This window comes from Geotrypetes seraphini, chromosome 2 (genome assembly GCF_902459505.1).
Source record: "Geotrypetes seraphini chromosome 2, aGeoSer1.1, whole genome shotgun sequence".
NCBI lineage: Eukaryota > Metazoa > Chordata > Amphibia > Gymnophiona > Dermophiidae > Geotrypetes > Geotrypetes seraphini.
In genome coordinates, this window is record NC_047085.1 from 505,577,284 (window position 1) to 505,598,890 (window position 21,607).

Below are 21,607 nucleotides of genomic sequence, written 5' to 3' on the forward strand. Positions count from 1 at the left end.
TTCTGGCTCTCATTGGACAAAATATTCCTGGGGCGGGAAGAGGACTTAGAATGCTCCACCCGCTAGCGCTGATGGGGCAGAGAGAAGGAGGAGTTTCCCCTCTTTCTGGCCCTCATTGGTCAGAATATTCCTGGGGCGGGAAGAGGAACTTAGAAGGTTCCAGCCCCTAGCTCTGATGGAGAGGAGTTTCCGCTCTTTCTGGCTCTCATTGGACAAAAAATTGCTGGGGAGGGAAGAGGACTTAGAAGGTTCCAGCCCCTAGAGCTGATGGGGCAGAAAGGATGAGTTTCCCCTCTCATTGGTTAGAACAGCCCAGGGGCGGGAAGAGGAGTTGGAAGGTTCCACCTTCTCATTGGTCACAATATTCCTAGGAGGGCGGGGGGGAGGGAGAGGAATTAGAAGGTGCCACTGAGCGTTCTAATTCTTCTAAGCAGGGAATTCTTTACCATAAGTCCTATGATTTACCTGCAATCAATCAACTATTCCTTATATTGATTTGTAGTAATATCGAATGATAGAATTTCCCAAGCCTCTGGAATCATTTGATTCCCACAATATTAGGTAACAGTAACATAGTAGATGACGGCAGATAAAAACCCGAATGGTCCATCCAGTCTGCCCAACCTGATTCAATTTAAACTTTTTAATTTTTTCTTTCTTAGCTATTTCTGGGCAAGAATCCAAAGCTCTACCCGGTACTTTGCTTGGGTTCGAACTGCCGAAATCTCCGTTAAAACCTACTCCAGCCCATCTAAATAGATTGGGAAACGCTGGACTACTAGAAAGCATGCAGCATCATATCTAAAGCAATTGCCTCTGGCAACAAGTTGTAATTCAGCATTTGAACCTATGCCATTTGCATGTTGCTGGTTCAATTCTAGATCTGTTTGTAACACAGAGTTTATTGGCGAAAACAAATGTTTGACCTTGCTATCACAGCTGAAATCTGGATACCAGACTGCGACTCACCTTATATACGAGCTTGCATTTGTCCTCCTGGTTATAAAATATTTTATTTATTTATGTATTTATTTCTTTTTCTATCCCGTTCTCCCCAACGAACTCAGAACGGATTACAGGTTAACATATACAGTTTACAGGTTACAACTAGCCACAGTCACAGTGCAAGATTTTTCAATACAAGTTTTTAATTTTAACGTGACACATACTGAGGATCTACCGGGTTTCCCCAAAAATAAGACCTAGTGCCTTTTTTGGGCCGAAAATTAATATAAGACAGCGTCTTATTTTTTTCATGTACAATTATCATCTCTCCCTTCCTCTTGTCCACCCCAATTCTTCCTATTTCTTTTCTCTCCCCCACAGGTGCAGCATCATTCCTCCCCTCTCACCCATTCCCTTGTGCCTTCCTTCCCTCTGCATCTTTCTATCCCTCCTTCCCTCCCATCCTCCCTATGCAGCAGAACCCTCGCAGAGCATCTTTTTATTCCTCCCTCCTGTCCCCTGTGCAGCAGAACCCTTGCACAACTTCTATCCCTCCTTCCCATCCCCCCTGCAGTAGAACGGCCTTGAGCAGCATCTTGCTATCCGCCCCTGCTGCCATGCAGCCAAACTCCCGCTGACCCTCCCATCTTTTCATCTCTCCCTCCCATCTGAACCCCGCCGACCCTCCCACCGCTAGACGGACATACCTCCCACCAAACAGCAGTGTCGGCAGCACTCTAAACAGGCTGCTTCGCGGTCTTCTCCCACCGGGGCCTTCCCTGTGCTGTGTTGCTGATGACATCATCAGTGATGTGGCACAGAGAATGCCCCAGTGGGAGAAGACCGCGAAGCAGCCTGTTTAGAGTGCTGCCGATGCTGCTATATGAAGGGAGATATATCCGTCTCGCAGTGGGAGTTCGGATGGGAGGGAGAGATGGAAAGATTGGGAGGGTCTGCAGGGGTTCTGCTGCATGGCCGGGGGGGAGGGGGGAGTGCTGCTGCTGGCGAATCCAGGCATTGGAATCGGGGAGTGTCGGAAGGAGCTTCAGGGTTGATCTAACTAGGGCTTATTTTTGGGGTAGTGCTTATATTAAGACCTACCCCGAAAATCATGCTAGGGCTTATTTGCAGGGAAACACAGTACTGAAAACTCCCGAACAGCAAAAACGGAAAGAACGGGAGTTTTCAGTGTACTTGGGGGATTCGAGGACTTGTAAAACAGCAGAGGTAAAACACTTCAACAGGTATCGAGAAACAAGGAGCCCAAAACAACAGGGCCCATCTTAAAGAAACAATAAGGGCAGCAAATCATCAATGTACAGCTTACATCACGTGCCATCTAAATTTTTGTTTCTGAACATGCGAAATACTCCCTCCTTCCCACCACCCTTCCAACCCATCACCCTCTCCCCCCCCCCCCATAATGTGAGCATCCCTCCAGGGGTTAATACAGTACAATCATAATTTAGTCAAACAGTCTCTCCACAACCGTTGATACTCTGCTGACCGACCCAGTGCATCAGCTACCAAGCCACGGGATTCCCACTGCACCAGTCTCTAGCTGTTCCTGCTCAGCTTGTCTCCAGTCCAAATGACCGCTGTGACTTTCAGCGACAGGCTCATGAGATCGCATCTGAAGACCCCGGCAGTAATTTTGGGATTTGAGGCAGCATGAAAAGGGAGCTATATGAGAATGCAGGAAACGCCAGTCGATACACTCATTCCATGATGTGAATCTTTTGGTGAATTTTTAGACTGAAAGCTGATTGAAACTTTTATTATACTCAGTACATGTAAACAGTTTGTGACCTGTGTGAGTCCTTTGATGCCTTTTTAGAACTGAAAGCCTAGTGAAGCCTTTATTACACTCGGTACATATAAATGGTCTCTCTCCTGTATGAATCTTTTGGTGACATTTTAGAGATGAGACCCGAGTGAAGTTTTGATTACATTCAATACATATATATGGTTTGCACCCTGTGTGGGACATTTTGTGTCTTTTTAGAACTGAAAGCCAAGTGAAGCCTTTATTACACTCAGTACATACAAATGGTCTCTCTCCTGTATGAATCTTTTGGTGACATTTTAGAGATGAGACCCGAGTGAAGTTTTGATTACATTCAGTACATGTATATGGTTTGCACCCTGTGTGAGACATTTTGTGTCTTTTTAGAACTGAAAGCTGAGTGAAGCTTTTACTACACTCAGTACATATAAATAGTCTGTCTCCTGTGTGAAGCTTTTTGTGATAGTTTAAAGCCGAAACCTGAGTGAAGCTTTTATCACACTCAGTACATTTGTATGGTTTGTCTCCTGTGTGAATCCCCTGATGAAATTTTAATTTTAAAAGCTGAGTGAAGCTTTTATCACACTCGGTACATTGAAATGGTCTGTCTCCTGTGTGAATCTTTTTGTGATATTTTAGAGATGAAACTCGAGTGAAGCTTTTATTACATTCAGTACACGTATATGGTTTGTACTCTTTGTGGATTACTGTGTGTTTCTTTAGAATTGAAAGTTGAGTGAAGCTTTTATCACACTCGGTACATTGAAATGGCCTGTCTCCTGTGTGAATCTTTTGATGATATTTCAGAGCTGAACCCCGAGTGAAGCTTTTATTACACTCAGTACATGTATATGGTTTATGTCTTTTGTGGATTACCGTGTGTTTTTTTAGAACTGAACGCTGAGTGAAGCTTTTATTACACTCAGTACATTTAAATGGTCTGTCTCCTGTGTGAATCTTTTGGTGATATTTGAGAGCTGAACCCTGAGTGAAGCTTTTATTACACTCAGTACATGTATATGGTTTGTACCCTGTGTGGATCATTTTATGTCTTTTTAGATCTGAAAGCCTAGTGAAGCTTTTATTACACTCAGTACACGTAAATGGTTTGACTGATGTGTGGGTCTGTTGGTGAAGTTTTAGATTTGAAACACGAGTGAAGTTTTTATTACACTCAGTACATGTATATGGTTTGACTGCAGTGTGGGTCGGCTGGTGATTTTTTAAAGCTGAAAGCTGAGTGATACTTTTAGTACACTTGGTAGATGTAAATGGTTTCTCATTTTTATGATTCTTTTTGTGAATCTGGAGTTCTGAAAACAAGGAGAAATTCTTATTACATTTAGGACAAATAAAGTTGATGCTCCTCTTATATGTAACCCGTGAGAATTCTTTCTGGTTTGTTTTTCCTTTCCCCTCCTCTTGGTAGAGTTTAGGAGTGACTTTATCACGATTATTCATTTGGAAGAGTTTCTCTGCTCGGTGTCTCTGGTCCTCAGGGATGTTACTGAGCTCCCTATCATTTCTCTCACACTTAGTGACTCCATCTGTCGAGTCTCCTGTAGGGTCTCTCTTTTCCTTTGATTCATGCTTCCAATTATTTGTGTTAATCCTCTCACTTCCCTGGAAAATGTTCGCACAGACCTTTTCTGACTGTGTATGGATTTGTTCTGTTTCTACAAGATCTTCTCCTCGATTCTTTTCTCTTTTCCAACCTTGTGAGATCTGGTGATCTACTGGATATAAACAGAAGGTATTACTCATGAGTTAGAAAACAGCAGTGGTAGGGAAGATTAAGTTTTTATCTCGATAATCTTCTTGTGAGTAGAAAGTGGGTACATTCCTTTTACCCACAAGGATTGCAGAAGGAATCATCTAATTCAGGGGTGTCCAGCCTGTGGCCCGAGGGCCGCATGCGGCCTAGTGAAGTATTTTGGGCAGCCCCGGTCGAAAGCGATGCAGTGTTTTCCTCTGCTGCCCCCGGGTGTTTACCGTCTTGCCGGTTCCTTCCTCTGTCTTGCTGCAGCGTTTGTGCGACCCCAGAAACATTTTTTTTGGCCAATGCGGCCCAGGGAAGCCAAAAGGTTGGACACCCATGATCTAATTTTTCAACTCCACCCCCTTGTGTCACTGGGCAGTGCTAAGCAACGGATAATCCCTACACACCAAAGCAATGGATAACCCCTAAGGAGAAACAACAAGGAGGGTATAGGCAACTCCCTGACAATTACTTTCTGCTCTGAAACAAAAAAGCAATTAATTAAACCAATTGACACACAGCATAAACAAGTTGGACCCAAACCTTCCTGAGAGCAACCAGCACCGACATTTATGCAGCTCCCATAGTCTCTCCGAAAGGTTTTGCTATAGACCTAACAAATAACATAAAAATTGTCATACTGGGACAGACTGAAGGTCCATCAAGCCCAGTATCCTGTTTCCAACAGTGGCTAATCCAGGCCCCAAGTACCTAGCTAGATTCCAAGTAGTAAAACAGGTTTTATGCTGCTTAGCCTAGGAATAAGCAGTGGTTTTCCCCAAGCCATCTGTTCGGAGGACATATATAATGGGGAAACGTAACCATAGCAACGAAAATGCATTCACGTGACTTATATTGAAAACGCAAAGAGAATCATACTGAAAACGCGTGACGTTATCACGTGTGAACGTGCTATACGTGCGCGTGTCCTTCGTTCGCCAAGCACCATCTAGGGGCGCGCTGAATGCGCTGAATTGTAATTGCGCTCAGTTATCTTGTGCTAAATTGTCTCACGCTCAGTTGTCGCTGCGCTCAATTGTCTTGCACGGAGATATAGTTGCACGCAATTGTTTTTAGCGCAATTGTCTGTGAGCGCCATTGTCACAGCGCTGAGTTGTCTGCGCGTTTTGGTCTGCACGTGATTGTCTTGCGCGATTTTGACCTGTCACCCATCTCAATAATGGCCAATGTTCTTCTCTTTTAGGAAATTATCCAAATCTTTTTTTAAATCCCGCTAAGCTAATGGATTTCACCACATTCTCTGTCAATTAATTCCAGAGTTTAATTACATGTGTGAAGAAATATTTTCTCTGGTTTGTTTTAAATCTACTACTTAATAACCAGACGCTGGATCTGGGGGAGTGGATCGGTGAATCGTTTCGAATTGGAAAATCGGGCAGGACTACTCCTAATCAGTGACCCCTTTCCATTTCCTTTACCCCTTTATTCCTCTCCCACTACTGCTCTTTTTTTTTTTTTTACCTTCACCCATTCCTTGCTCCTTTCATTCCTCTTCCAGTACCATTGCCTTTTTTTAAATTGTCATGCCAATAAAGTTACCTGAATCTGTCTGTTCCTTTTGACAGTGTCAATCTGTTGCACTCGCCTTCCCCCATTGGAAGCCGCTAGGCTAAAGCAACTCCTTCCTCACTTGTATTCTATTGGACAGGCTGTACGGAGAGGTGGGATCAGTAACTAGGAAACAGATGAGTTTTCTTGTAGCTCTGCAGAGTGGAACTTGCGGCCACAGATCCCCAGACTTAGGGTTGCCATATTTTACATTAGTAAAATCCGGACCCCCTAGATCTGCCCCCAGGCTCACCCAGTACCACCCATCCCTGCCCCATTATGCCCCAGTCCTGCCCCCTGCTGCCTGCAGGGACAAACAAGGGAAGAAGAGGTAGTGAGGGTTGGGGCTACAGAGGGAATGAGAACAGATAGAGCGTATTACAAGCCACAGGAGTTAGGACCTAAACGCAGCTTTGGAAAAGCAGGCTTTAAGCCTGGATTTGAATACCGCCAGGGATAGAGCCTGGCATACCAATTCAGGCAGTTTGTTCAGGCATACAGCGTAACAATGCAGAAGGGGCGGAGTCGGGAGTTGCTCACCTGCGCTGCTGCTTTTCCCAGTCTCTCTTTCCCCTGATCCAGGCTCTCCCCCTCGCTCAATGCGGGATATAATCTCAGGGATGAGGGCGGGACAGCCTGTTCTCGGTGGAAGAAAACCGCATTAAGCTTTTCCCAAATCGTTTTGAACCTGGTTCTTTCAAATTCAAGACACAGACCAAGTTCCAGCATAAAGAATTCACTAACTTCATTGAACAAAAATATTCAGTCCTTTGGTTATAAATAAACAGCCCTGCAAATCTCAGAGAGAATATATAAGCCATCTTCTTTATAGTCTAGGATGAAAAGGATGGAAGTTTTGTTTTAATGCAGTTACTGTCACTGTTTTCTGTGTTATTATTCTTATTCTGGGGTTGATTCTGTGTCTGGGACAATTTAATACCAGTGAGGAGGAAAAGTATGATATGAATTCTGGCATTTTTAACATGTGCTTGATGGTATTTTGTTTTATTTTTATTTTATTTAATGGTCACAAATCTAACTCACAGGGCTAGGCAATTTATAGGCTAAATTAAAAGCAATGAAAAGAACCCCATATTAAGGGCCTCTTTTACGAAGCCCAACAGGGCTCCGACACCCACAGGGATCGAATGGGCATAGGAACATTTGCTGCATGGCACTCACTGCCTGGAATGCCCTCCCGAGGGAAGAGGTGGAGAGGAAAACGGTGATGGAATTCAAAAAAGCGTGGGATAAACCTAGAGGATCTCTACTTAGAAAACGAAGAATGTAAATTAAAGAGCTAAGGCCGGTACTGGACAGACGAACCAGGTCTGTGTCCCATATGTGAAGATTTGTTGTAGGACTGGGCTGGGGAGGGCATTGATGGGAACATGAGGATGTTACTGGCCGGGCTTTATGGTAGCTATCCTGCAAAGAGAATGGTTGGATAGGCTGGAGAGAGCTTGGGTGGCAACTTCAGCATTGGGAACTTAGGACAATACCAGGTGGACTTTACAGTCTATGACCCAGAAATATCAAAGAAGAGACGTTAATTTAATCATGTATTTTTAATGAGAATAACTAATGGGCAGACTGGATGGACCGTTCGGGTCTTTATCTGCCGTCATTTACCTGCGCCAAGCTGTAAAAAGGGTCTAAGGCAGAAAGTCCTCACAACAACACAAAATAGGAGTCAACAATCAGGGCTGTGGAGTCTGAACCATTTTTGGGTTACCGGAGTCAGAATCGGAGTCGGTGAAAACAAATTTTGGAGTGCATTTGCATTTCCAGTGCAAGAGGTGTGTCACTCTAGACGAGCGGATTCTCTCCCCATGGCTGTGAGCCCTATGCAGAAGGAATCCACTCTGGATTTTTTTTCTGTGATCCTCCTACTTCATTGGAAGCTCTACTGCCACCTGCAGTTTGTCCCTGGAAGGAGCGTTTCTGTTCTGCTCTCTCTCTTTTCTTATTTTAGTCAGTGTTTTCAGTACTCTGAGCTTTCACCTTCAGCTCTGCTTGCGTAGAGAAGAAGCAGACTGCGGTCTGCAGCTAACAGGCTAATTCTTGGTGGTACCTGTTAGCCACCCTGCACCAGTATCTTTGGAGTCCGGGGCCATCCCCACTTTTAATCCTCACCTACTGCTTAGCAGGGGTTTGAGTGCAGGCTGTAAGGCATCTGTAGGAGGCTCAGCAGTGTCTCACAGGGTGCGGGCTGCATTTTTCACCTCTGCTCGTTGTCTCTGGTCCTCAGGAATATTACTGAGCTCCCTATCATTTCTCTCACACTTAGTGATTCCATCTGTCGAGTCTCCTGTAGGGTCTCTCTTTTCCTTTGATTCATGCTTACAATTCTGTTAGCGTGTCCGTCGGTCCACAGGGACAGGGTATGGGCAGGCTCCGTGTCTGACTGGTAGCACAAAGATCAGAGTCAAGGAGGCATTTCAAGCATGAGACAGTGATTCTTTTCCTTTCCAGCTACTATAAAGAGCTGAGGCAGGCTGCAGCACATTGCCAGCACAAGTCACAGATTATGAGGTGAATCGGGGGAGGTCTGAAATACAGGTTTTTGAGGGTTTCTGTATGTTTCCCTGTGCTCCCCCACCTGAAAAATCCTAAATTTGCCACTTTTGAACTTTAGTAAGTTTGGGGTTTTTTTAAGCGTTTTTAGGCACAAAAATCTTGATGGTGGCCATCTTGGATTTTAGCAATCTTTTTTTTTCCAAAAGTTCACTGCACTTCCAAAACTTCAATTTTTAACTCAAAACTTATTGGGATGAAGTCTTTGGGTTCTTCTACCCCAAATTCATGCCAGAATTAAGCAAAATTTGTGCCTCTGTAGAATCCTTGCACCCCGTGCCCGTGGACCAGAGAGGCAGGAGCGACCAGCTTAGCCTCTCCTCTGCTTAATCAGGTGGCAAAAGGGGTAGTAGCTAGCCCGTTGGGGAGGCCTTTTCTGTTTTCAGGGCCTGGAAATGCTGATCGTTCCATGCGAAAGGACGCGGATGCACCGCAGCCCAAGAAACAAAGTACAATCATCGCAGGGTGATTCAGCACTCCAAGGTCCAGAGGCCTGCTCGGACTTTATGAAATTTTTTGTGGAAAGCCTTCCGTGAGAGCCATACTTCTCCTGCAGAGTCCCACTGTGCCTCAGACTTGTCTCCTCGCAGCATTGCCTCGCAAGGCACGTCTTCACAGTCTGCCGCTCTTCAGGACTTGGGAGACCTCTCTCAAGGAGATACAGATGATGATCATTTTGCAGATCCCTTATTCTCTGGGGATGCTCTTCCCATGGCTGGGAACGTACGCCGGCTCTTTAGATCCTTCTTTGGCTTTAGAACCAGGGGAATGATCCCGCGGTTCTGCGTTTATTTAAGTCTGCTGCCTTACCGGATCTTATTTCAGAGTCTCTGCACGAGAAGAATTTAGTCACTAGGCCAGCTCCTTACTACTACTACTATTTATTATTTCTATAGGGCTGAAAGGCGAATGCAGCGCTGTACATTTTAACATACAATAGATAATCCCTGCTCAAAAGAGCTTACAATCTAATTTAGACAGGGCATTTCAGGGTTGGGGAGGTTATAGTGGGTATAGGTATCCGACAGCAGTGAGTGGGAGTTAAGAGTTGAAGGCAGTTTCAAAAAAGTAGGCCTTTAGCTTGGATTTGAATACTGCCAGGGATGGAGCACGACATATTGATTCATGCAACCTGTTCTAGGCATATGGTGCCGCAAGAAAGAAGGGACAGAGTCTGGAGTTGGCAGTGGAAGAGAAGGATACAGATAAGAGGGGCTTGCCCGATGAGCGGAGATCACAGGGGGGGGGAGCACAGGGGGAGATGAGTGAGGAGAGATATCGGGGGCTTCAGAGCGAATGCACTTGTAGGTCAGCAAGAGGAGTTTAAACTGTATTTGGAAATGGATGGGGGGGGCCAATAAAGTGACTTGAGGAGGGGGTAATGTGAGAATAGCAGCTCTCACGGAATATGAGTCGCACAGCAGCATTTTGAATGGATTGAAGAGGTGGGAGACAGGAACGCGGGAGGACCAAGAGAAGTACTTTGCAGTAATCTAAGTGCGAGGTGATGAGAGCGTGGACAAGGGTTTTGGTCTTGTGTTTAGAGAGAAGAGGACAGATTTTGGTAATGTTATAGAGGAGGAAGCGGTCTGTTGGATCTGAGCAGAGAAGGAGAGAGAGGAGTCAAAAATCACCCCCAGGTTGCAAGCCAACGAGACAGGGTGGAGGATAGCGTTATCCATAGAGATAGAGAACAGCAAGAGGGGGGAGGCTCCTTCTACTTCCTCCTCTCTCCTCTCTTATGTGTGGAGGGAGATTTCAGTCCTCAGCGTTTCCCTGGCATCCTAATATTAACATCCTGATCTCGGAACAGTGGGATTCTCCGGAGGGGGCTCTCAAAGTAGCGAGAGCCAGGAATGTCAGCAGTTTTTTAGTCAGCCTAAAGTGGATTCCTTGGTTGCTCAGGTTACTAAACGCACCTCCCTTCCGAGCGAAGGCGGTGTGCTGCTCAAGGACATGCAGGACCGCTGAGTGGATGTAGTTCTCAGGAGACCTTTTGAGGCAGTGGCTTTGGGAGTCAAAGTTGCCTCAGCGGCATCCTTTGTCACACGTGCTTGTCTGTCATGAGTGAGGGTGACGAGCCTACAAATCTCCTCAGGGGAGATTGCCCTAGCTTTGACCCACAACAAAGCCACACTTCAGGTCGAATGCTCGGACCTAAAAGGTTAGCTAATCTACTGAAGAGGGCTTTCAACTAGAAGTGATGGGGCAGGGTGAGTATAAGCCTTCAGGTAAGTAAATCACTGAATACCTCCAAATTGATGGGAAAAGGGGGCAGTGTCTGGAAAGCAGTATATTGTAACCAGACAGACATCGTGCCTGACCTGGTTCCAGTTAAAGTTCCTCCTAAGACACAGAGTAAAACCCGGAAGGGAATGGACAAGGGTTGTGTTAGGAAAAATAGGGATGATTTGCAGGTTAACCACCAGGGGGAGCCTGAAATCTCCCAGGATCTCCTGGAAGAGCCATATCTAGGTCCCACAGGAGGAGCCCAAGAGCCACATGCAGGTCTGCTGACTCAGGTAGAGTAGGGCGTGCCCCTGCAGTACAAAAACCAGCAGCTGAGCACAAGCAGAGAGAGAGGCTAGGGAGAAGGTTGAGACCTTTCCTTCCTGAGAGTCTCCTCGGGCCAAGCAGGGACGATACAGCCTCACCCATGGAGGTACAGGAGGCTGGTGAATTGCTGGAGGAAGTTCTTTCTGACACTGAACTTCCAATGGAACTTGACAACCTGCCTGAAGAAGTGAGTCCTTGTGAGGAAGCCATGGAGGTTGGTCTTTCCACCAGCTGCAGATCCTAATTGGCAGAAACTGTGAGTGTGTTTTCAGCTTGCTTTGTTTGAGAGACTGTTTATTGAAGCTGAACCTTTTGGGATTTTGCTTTTCTTTTCTTTTGCTGTTTTTGTTTTTCTTTTGTGAAGCTGATAGTGTCTGATTTGGGAGAGGTTTGCTGTTACCTGGGAGGGCAATTTTGTAGGCTATATTGTAGCTAATTGAAAGCAAACCTGGGACATTCTTCCTTGCCTGGCAGTGCAGTGAAAGGCTGCCAGAGGCTTCACTTTGAAGCACTGAGAATAGGGTATCCAGTGCCTTAAACCCTATTGTTTTTTTTGATGAACTGAATATCCTGCTTAGGAGCAGGCTGATTTGAATGCTGAGGTGAGCACAAACCTCAGAGGTGTGAAAAAGAAAAAAACACTTTGGAAGTTTATGTTTGAACTGTTTATTACTCTTACTTTTGAATTTGAACTGTTTGAAGTTGGATGTTCTACTTACCTGTTCTGTGGAACTCATAATTATCCTGACTTTGGTGCTTTGGAAGGAATAAACCTGAGATTTTGATTTACTTCCTTTTTGAGAAGATTGTGGTTTATTTTTGTTTTTCCTATTGGTGTCAGTCCAAGCCTGCAGGGTGACTCCAGTCTGGGTCACACGCTAGTGCTATTGTTTTTGTAACCACTGAGGGGCGCTGTTGAGTCTCGCTCAGACCACAGTCCCGGTTACAATATACGAATGCTCGAAGTATGGGAAACAAGATTCTGGATCTACAAGCTGTGATGGAAGAAGAGGAGTTGGATATAGTGGCGATCACGGAGACGTGGTCCATGGAGAACCATCACTGGAATGTAGTTATACCGGGCTATAGGGAATGCTGCTACTATTTGGGTTTTTGCCAGGTACTTGTGACTTGGATTGGCCTCCGCGAAGATGGGAGACTGGGCCAGATGGGCCATTGGTCTGACCCAGTAAGGCTATGTTCTTGCGTTATTTCTAGGGTCTAGCATAGCCAATCTATCACGCCTACAGCAAATTCAAAACACTGCAGCTAAACTCCTAACAGTTGCACACATCAGCGACCATATTACTCCAATTCCGTTTACGCTGCTCTGGCCGCCTATAACTAAGTGCATTGAATTCAAGCTACTTTACCTAGTTTTCAAAGGCTGGCATCTTTTACCCAATTATCTACATTAAAAAACTAATCAGGTGGGATGGAAGGGTGGGAATATTTTATGATTTCTTCAAGATCATGAAGGGCACAGAAAAAGTGGACAGGGACAGATTTTTCAATTTAAGGGGATCAACAAGTACAAGGGGGCACTCGGAGAAATTGAAAGGGGAGAAGTTTAGAACAAATGCTAGGAAGTTCTTTTTCACACAGAGGGTGGTGGATACATGGAATGCGCTACCGGAGGATGTGATAAACAGGAGCACGCTACAGGGGTTCAAAGAAGCTTTGGATAGGTACTTGGAAGACAAAGGGATTGAGGGGTACAGATAAGAGTAGAGGTAGATTATAGGGATGGGATTAGAGGTAAGTTACAAAATTAATCAGGGACCACTGTTCAGGCACTAGGCCTGATGGACCGCCGCAGGAGCGGACCGCTGAGCAAGATGGACCTCTGGTCTGACTCAGCGGGGGCAACTTCTAATGTTCTTATGTTCTGCTTATGATTAATTGTTGGATATAAGGGAGGGGGGATATTTGATTAGAGATATAATTTGATGAAATAATAAGTAATGTTAAAGTATAAAATGATTGTATTTTGTGTTCTACTTATTGTGAGTTTAAAAAATGAATAAAGGAAAAAGTTGTGGTAGCTGAAAATGCACAATTGGATGTTTCCGCTATTTTTCAATCTTCTGATATTGAGATTAGGGGACGGGCGACTTTGTTAGTCTCTCTTGTGTTTCTACAAGATAAAGAAATGTTATTGACATTATACTTTAATTTAAAACAGATCACCTATTTAGGTGAAAGGGTATATATATTTCCAGACACAATCCGGGAGGAAAGAGTTTTTAAGATTTCGTCCAAAAGTGATTGCTTTAGGGGCAGTGTTTCAGTTGAGATTTCCATGCAGATGTTTTGTCTCATATCAAGTGAGTAACTATATTGTCTTTCAACTTGCCCAATTGGGTTTTTTTCCTAGAAGGTGAAGGAGTCTCGACACAGCCAGAATGAACAAGGATATAATGCGGTATTTAACTCATTTTGTCTCTCACCCTTAGATTGTGGACTATGTTAGATAAATATTTCATTGTTTAATTTCTGGTGCTTAGTTTGTATAGCTAAGTGAGTTTATAATTTTGTATTAATTTTATCATCTATGTATATTGGATGTATTGAAATGATAAATAATAAAATAAAATAAAAAAATGAATAAAGATTTATAAAAACAACACCACAAAAAAAACTAATCAAACATCAACCCAGTAGATCATCATTCCATGACCAATTTGAAATCCCAGGTCCTAGACTAATATTTATAAATGTAGATTGTTAGTTTAACTATTCTCTCTTTCCTTATAATGTAACTATAGTACTTATTTTCTTGGGTTTTGAGGTGTTTTTTTTTTCTTTGCCTTCAATGTTCTTTACTTTTTTTTCCGCCCTCTTATTACCGTATTTCCCCATGTATAGGCTGCGGCCTATACATCAATTTTGCAAACTGGCCTAGTGGGCACAGCCTGCTTAAATGGGGCAGCCTATTCATGGAGCAATACATCACCCCCACCCCCCCTTAAATACCTCCCTTGCCGGTAATCCTCCTGGAGGGCTGCGCCTGCCCCCTCCAAACACGCTGTGCAGAGCAGGAGCGATGTTTGCGATCTCAAGCCTCACCCCGCGCCTTCCTGACTGGCTGCCATCGCGAGAATTGACTAGCTTTAGTGTACAGGGCTATAGGATATTACTAGATTTCCTTAAATTGTTTAAAATAGGTAAAAGATACCTTAAGAACATAAGAAATGCCTGCACCGGATCAGACCTGGGGTCCATCCAGTCCGGTGATCCGCACACGCGGCGGCTCAGCCAGGTGTACCCTGGCGAATACATTAGTCACTCGTATCCCTCAATGTGTCCTGCAAGAAGATGTGCATCCAATTTTCCCTTAAAACCTAGAATGGTGGTTTCCTCCACCAGCTCTTTCGGGAGAGAGTTCCAGGCGTTCACCACTCGCTGTGTGAAGCAGAACTTTCTGACGTTTGTCCTGGCCGTGTCCCCTCTCAGCTTCAGGCCATGACCTCTGGTCTGAGTGCCAATGTGAATAACGCTGATACTTGCTCACCATCCTTTCCCCCTGCTGGTGAGTGAGCTTGCTCCATTTTGTTGATTCCTTTTAGCAATTTAAAAGTCTCTATCAGATCCCCTCTCAGTCTTCTCTTCTCAAGGGTGAATAATCCCAGTTTTCTGAGGCGATCCTTGTAGCTCAAGTTCTCCATACCTTTTACTAGCTTCGTCGCTCACCTCTGCACCCTCTCCAGCAGTGTCATATCCTTCTTCAGGTATGGAGACCAGTGTTGGACACAGTATTCCAAGTTCCAAATTCATTTTCTCTTTTATAATCAGATTAAGCTACTATTTTTTTTCAAAGCCTATAATCAATCACTGAACCCGCAAATAATAATAAACTAGGGGGGTGGTATATCATATGATGTAAACAGATTTCAGTGCATAGGACCTCCCATAACATATCTTATCCCACATCCGCATTCTGTACAGTTTTGAATAATCATTTACACCCATAGCCTCCTTCACTTCCCTTAATTAATTCCCTTTATTTTTATTTTATTTCCTTAAAACTTAATAAATTAAGAATAACACTTCTAAATTAATATTGTGCAATATCATAGTTCATAGAGTTAATAGTGTTTGCCAATTAGTTATGGGACTTAAAATTTCTTATCAGCAACACTTATCTTAAACAGCAAACTGCCGATCCAACGGCAGCCAATCAGGAAGGGTGCGGGCCGAGGCTTGAAATCGCAAACATCGCTCCTGCCCTGCACAGCGTGTTTGGAGGGGGCAGGCACAGCTGTCCAGAAGGATTACCGGCGAGGGAGGTATTTAAGGGGAGTTTCGTCAGCCGGAAGTCATAATGCCATTATACAGAACCATGGTGAGACCTCATTTGGAATACTGTGTGCAATTCTGGAGGCCACACTACCGAAAAGATGTGCTGAGAGTAGAGTCGGTGCAACGGATGGCCACCAGGATGGTCTCAGGGCTCAATGACCTATCGTACGAGGAAAGGCTGAAAAATTTGCGGCTGTACTCACTCGAGGAACGTAGGGCGAGAGGAGACATGATCGAGACGTTTAAGTATATTACCGGCCGTATCGAGATGGAAGAAGAGATTCTCTTTCTCAAAGGACCCTCAGCCACAAGAGGGCATCCGCTCAAACTCAGGGGTGGGAAATTTCATGGCGACACCAGGAAATATTTCTTCACCGAGAGGGTGGTTGATCCTTGGAATGAGCTCCCGGTGCAGGTGATCGAGGCAAACAGCGTGCAAGAATTTAAGAGCAAATGGGATGCCCATGTGGGATCCCTTAGAGCAGGGGTGTCAAAGTCCCTCCTCGAGGGCCGGAATCCAGTCGGGTTTTCAGGATTTCCCCAATGAATATGCATTGAAAGCAGTGCATGCAAATAGATCTCATGCAGATTCATTGGGGAAATCCTGAAAACCCGACTGGATTCTGGCCCTCGAGGACCGACTTTGACACCTGTGCCTTAGAGGGTTAAGCCAAGGGAACCTGTCACCAGGAGTAGGATCCCTAGGATAGTAGACTTGGGGGTGGATCAGTAGAGCTATGGGCTATGGCCCTTATCTGCCGTCATCTTCTATGTTTCTTTAGGCCCCATTGTATAGGACGATGTAGGTTTAAAAATTCGTAGATAAGCCGTGGCTAGTAACATGTGGCGGCTTATCTAAGAGTTTTTAAACCTACTTCGGCATTTCCGGCGGCCTATACATGGGGAAATACGGTATATATCTCTGTAATGTCAGTGATGTCTTCTCTTATCTGCTTAATTAGACTATGAGCCCGTTCAGGACAGAGAGAGTAGCTCAAGGCCTATATTTAGTATTGTAAACCGCTAGACCTATGTTCAGGCGGTATATTCCCCTTATTTTACTGTAAATCACTTAGAAAGCTTGATAAGCGATTAATCCGATTTTTTATAGAAGTAATGTTTATTAAACAGCATGGCAAGACAAAAATATGAGCATCAAAAACATTTTATGATAAAACCAAACTTTCCCAAATCCCCGACCCACCCAATCCTCCCCCCCCCTCCCCTCCCCACCCCATCCCACCCGGGCAGCAACAGCGGAGTGAAACATAAAATAAGGAAACCTACAACGTTAATCCGATTTTTTAATAAACTTGAAACTTGTACATCAAATGCAAGAAATCCAATTCCCCCCCCCTCCCCGAGTCTCTCCGTCCCCTGGTGCTCATTACCTCTAAATCAGCTGAACTCCATTTTCGCCAACTCCATCACGTGCACTGCTGAGAAGTTATAAAGCAAGCACTGAAGCATTCAATTTCTCACCAAATCACACCACGAGACAATCATATTCACACCCAGAATAGTCTTATAATAATACCCCAATACTGCTAATAAACATATAAATTTATCCCTTACCCAGCGAGATCAGGGTCTGATAATTCTCCTTCATTACCTCCCTGTAAAGCTCCTTCTGCCCTTCATCTAAATACTCCCACTCCTCCTGGGAGAAAGACACAGCGATGTCCTCAAACGTCACCTGCATCTAAAATAAAAAAAACAGAAACACACTCAGCACCTTCTGCCTTACATCCTTTAGGATGCTACCCAATGCTGGGGCTCATCAGGTCACGGGGGTACGTTTCCTGGGCACATGACACAACGCAGCACAGCAGCAAGTTCTGAACAGGCTGCTTGTGGCTGGGGCCTTCCCTCTGCTGCATCACTGATGACACAACAGAGAGAAATCCTCGTGAAGCAGGCTGCAAACAGCTTGTTCACAGTGCTGCCTGTCAAATTTCATGGTGGGGGAGTTGGTTGGTCCAGAGGTGTTTCACCGAGGGATGGGAGGGAGGGATGGAAAGCTGCTGCACATGGGGGGGGGAGAGGAGAGAGGAAGAATTGTTAGACATGGTCTGGAGGAGAGAAAGGGAGATGCAACAAAGAGGTACTGCACATGATAATGGAAGGGAGGGAGAGATGTTGAATGGAGGGGGAATAGTGAGGTTTGACCCAGGGCACAAGGCAGAGAGAGAGATGGTATACAGTGGGAAAGAAATAGAAAAGTTGGATATGGCAGTGGAAGGGAAGGTACAGAGATGAAAGATGAGGACGGAGAACGAAGAAAACGTCAAATGGGCAGAAGACCCTGGCAAGCGAGTTAACAGAAGACAAACTGAAATCGGAGCCTGAAACCAACATGATTTGAATAATAAAATGACCAGACAACAAAAGCTAGAAAAAATAATTTTATTTTCTATTTTGTAATTACGATATGTCAGATTTAAAATGTGTATCCTGCCAGAGCTGGTGTTAAGACAGCGAGCGTGAGCCAGGACCTAACAAAGAGAGGAAAAGTCTTTTTTGTTTATTTTGTTTACACTATAGCATGGGTGTGGAGTTGGAGAGGCTGTAACCCTATGTCATGTTATATTGCAACACTGTGAAGGTTAAACTGTAACCTGTTCTGAGCTCTATGGGAAGGACAGGATGTAAAATTAAATAAAATTACTAAAAATATTTATATATTGTGTGTGTGTGGGGGAGAGGGTGTCAAAAAATGATCAGCCCCTAGGTACGCCACTGGGTGACAATGAGAATCTGTAGGGTGAACCTTCTGAAATAATTAGAGGGAGTGGGTAAGGTAAACAAGGATTCCGGCACACAAACAGAAAGCTCAGACATCAGAACAGATTTTTAAGGCCCCGCGGTAGAGATCTGCGGGGTCCGCAAGATTCTTGTTTTGCCCCTTTCCGGCAGGAAGCTGGGGGAATCTCCCACCTGAGCAGAAGCCATTGCTTTTGCCACTTCTCTCTGCGGCTGAGGAAAGGGAGAGAAGGGCAGAAGCTGAGATTGGGAACTGGAGGTGTCTGGTAAATCAGCACAGGCAAGGATAAAAGAGAGAGAGAAACACCCCCCCCCCCCCCATACACACTCCATTTGCTTTGTACAGGCTGACTGGTCAGGATGGTCCTTGGAACAGAAGGTTCTGCCCTGCTCTCAGCATCTGAAGAGACAAACCCTCTGTAGCAAGAGAAAGCCTCCAATTAGGTCATATATAATGGGAAAAAAACAAAGGAAATAAGGTAATACTGTACCTTTTTTATTGGACTAACTCAATGCATTTTGTGATGAGCCTTTGAAGGTGACCCTCCAGCTGTAGATCCCTCCCCCCTGCATGGATCCCTGGGGGGGCAGCATTGGAGATCGCTGCATCAGAGTTCTCGCCAGGTTGCCTCCTCTCAGTGCTCTAAGCCACGCTCCTTTCAGGAGGATGTGATGTCACGGGGGAGGAGAGAGAATTGTAGCTGAGAAGGTGAATGCTGGGAAATGTAGTCACTCTACTACTACTTATCATTTCTGTGTCATCCAAGTAACACATTTAGTAGGTCTGATAATATATAGAAATTAAAAAAAAAAACCCAAAGGAAATAAGGTAATACCTTTTTTATATTGGACTAACGCAATGCATTTTGTGATGAGCCTTCAAAGGTGACCCTCCAGCTGTAGATCCCTCCCCCCTGCATGGATCCCTGGGTGGGGGGCAGCATTGGAGATCGCTGCATCAGAGTTCTCGCCAGGTTGCCTCCTCTCAGTGCTCTAAGCCACGCCCCTTTCAGGAGGATGTGATGTCACAGGGGAGGAGAGAGAATTGTAGCTGAGAAGGTGAATGCTGGGAAATGTAGTCACTCTACTACTACTTATCATTTCTGTGTCATCCAAGTAACACATTTAGTAGGTCTGATAATATATAGAAATTTAAAAAAAAAACCCCAAAGGAAATAAGGTAATACCTTTTTTATATTGGACTAACGCAATGCATTTTGTGATGAGCCTTCAAAGGTGACCCTCCAGCTGTAGATCCCTCCCTTCTGCATGGATCCCTGGGGTGGGGGGGGGCAGCTTTGGAGATAGCTGCATCAGAGTTCTTCTCACCATGTTAAGCCATGCCCCTTCTAGGAGGAGGTGATGTCATGGGGGAGGAGAGAGAGGGTGAATGCTGGGAAATGTAGTCCCTTTTCAAATTCTGATACCTTTATGTACTTCTCTACTACCACTTATCATTTATTTCTCTGTCATCCGAGTAACACATTTAGTAGGTCTGGTAATATTACATTAGTGATTTTTATTCCGCTATTACCTTGCGGTTCAAGGCGGATTACAGAAGAGGATTTCTGGACATGTCCAAAGGTGTTACAGAGTAGAGCAGGTTGCTTCAGACTTGCAGGGATCTCAAAGTCCCATCTTAAGGGCTGCAATCCAGTCGGGTTTTCAGGATTTCCCCAATGAATATGCATTGAAAGCAGTGCATGCACATAGATCTCATGCATATTCATTGGGGAAATCCTGAAAACCCGACTGGATTGCAGCCCTCGAGGAGGGACTTTGAGACCCCTGCTTCAGAGGATTGAAAAGTTTCATTCGGTGTTAGTTAGTCTTCATGGATTTCTTGAATAGCAAGGTTTTTATTTCTTTTCGCGAAAACCCCCTTGGCTCTATTGCCTCTTTTCTTTTCTTTTTGTTAAAAAAAAAAAAAAACTTGTATATTTTCTTCATTTTTGGTTTTTCCCCGGCGGGGCCTTCTGCCACCATCGAGGCCTCAGCCTTCGATTTAGCGGAAGCCGTTTTTCCTTTCATGCCCCCTCAGCCAGGGTTCAAGAAGTGCCAGCGGTGTGCACGGCCTATCTCCCTTACGGACCCGCACAACTGGTGCCTACAGTGCCTGGGTCCGGAGCATCAGGCGTCCACCTGCACCCGCTGTGCCACGTTGAAAAAACGTACTTTAAAAAATCGTGAAATTCAACAACGATTACTTTTCGGTACCGAAATGTCCGATCCCGCGACATCGACACCGGTATCGGCTCCGGTACAGCCGGCACCTACCTCATCGACACCGTGTGACACCGCGCCGGCGTCGCAACACCCAGGTAAGCCGGCTAAGAAGCCTTCCCCGCTGGAGCGTCCTCCGGTCTCGATTGCAGCGAGTCCAGTCCTGCCGACCGTGAGACGCCAGCGGAAGCGCTCCGCCCCTATTGAGGTGAGTCCCTCGACATCGGGCTCCTCATCTCCGGGGTGTAGAGTGGCACCGCAGGTACCGCAAAAGAAAAAGGCGGTACCGGTGCCTTCATTAGATGATCGCATAGCGGCCATCCTCCAAGTACAGCTTAAGGAGCAATTACAACAACTCCTTCCAGCTATCTTGGCTCCGAATCTCCCAGTGCCGGTCCGTACTGAGCCACTGGTACCGGCAGTGGAACAGCCTATATTGTCTGCATCCACTGTTTCGGTACCGGTACACTCGGCCTCATCGGTGTTGATGCCACTCCTTGCACCGGAGCCGACATCCCACCACCAGTCGGTACAAACTTCGGCACCGATGCGTCCGGTGACTTCTCCCGGTACCACCTTTATTTTATTGGACTAACTCAATGCATTTTATGATGAGCTTTGGAAGGTTACCCTTCTTCTTCTGATCAGAAATAAGCAAGTGTTGACAAATACCAGTATATATACGGAAAACACAAAAGCATTTCAGGGATAGTTTCACAGGAAGAGGGAGGGGTTGGGTGAGGAGACAGAGAGATGGCAAAACAGTTTTAAATGTCTTTGTAGTGGGAGAGGAAGCCCAGAGACCTTTGTTAAGTCCCGTCTGGTAGGCGTCAAAATATTTCATTTTAATTTCAAAGGTTTTATGTTCCTGGATTGTCTTGAAGTTCCCTTGTAGTATTCTCACCATAAAATCATCGGTGCTGTGGTCAGTTTTTCCCAAAGTGTTCTCAGACAGAGGCAACATCCTGGATGGGATTGCAATTTTTAATATATCTATCCCTAGATGAAGTTTCACTGGCACAGTCTGGTTTAGAAACATAGAAAATGAGAACATAAGAAGTTGCCTCCGCTGAGGCAGACCAGAGGTCCATCTCGCCCAGCGGTCCGCTCCTGCGGCGGCCCATCAG

At 45.2% G+C, this 21,607-nt stretch overlaps 1 protein-coding gene across 2 annotated transcripts; it reads right to left on the bottom strand.

The window, feature by feature from the left end:
* Positions 1-1,817: 1,817 nt before the first annotated feature.
* Positions 1,818-19,155, bottom strand: LOC117354571 (gastrula zinc finger protein XlCGF26.1-like). Of its 2 annotated transcripts, none has more exons than XM_033932331.1 (3): positions 19,094-19,155; positions 17,070-17,196; positions 1,818-4,467 (listed from the first exon to the last, which is right to left on the bottom strand). In XM_033932331.1, exons 2-3 carry the CDS (start codon positions 17,194-17,196, stop codon positions 2,696-2,698), a joined length of 1,899 nt encoding a protein of 632 aa, XP_033788222.1. In that variant the 5' UTR covers positions 19,094-19,155; the 3' UTR covers positions 1,818-2,695. The 2 variants fall into 2 exon arrangements, with proteins under 2 accessions (XP_033788222.1, XP_033788220.1); XM_033932329.1 differs by lacking the exon at positions 19,094-19,155 and adding an exon at positions 18,749-19,026.
* Between the last annotated feature and the right edge of the window lie 2,452 nt (positions 19,156-21,607).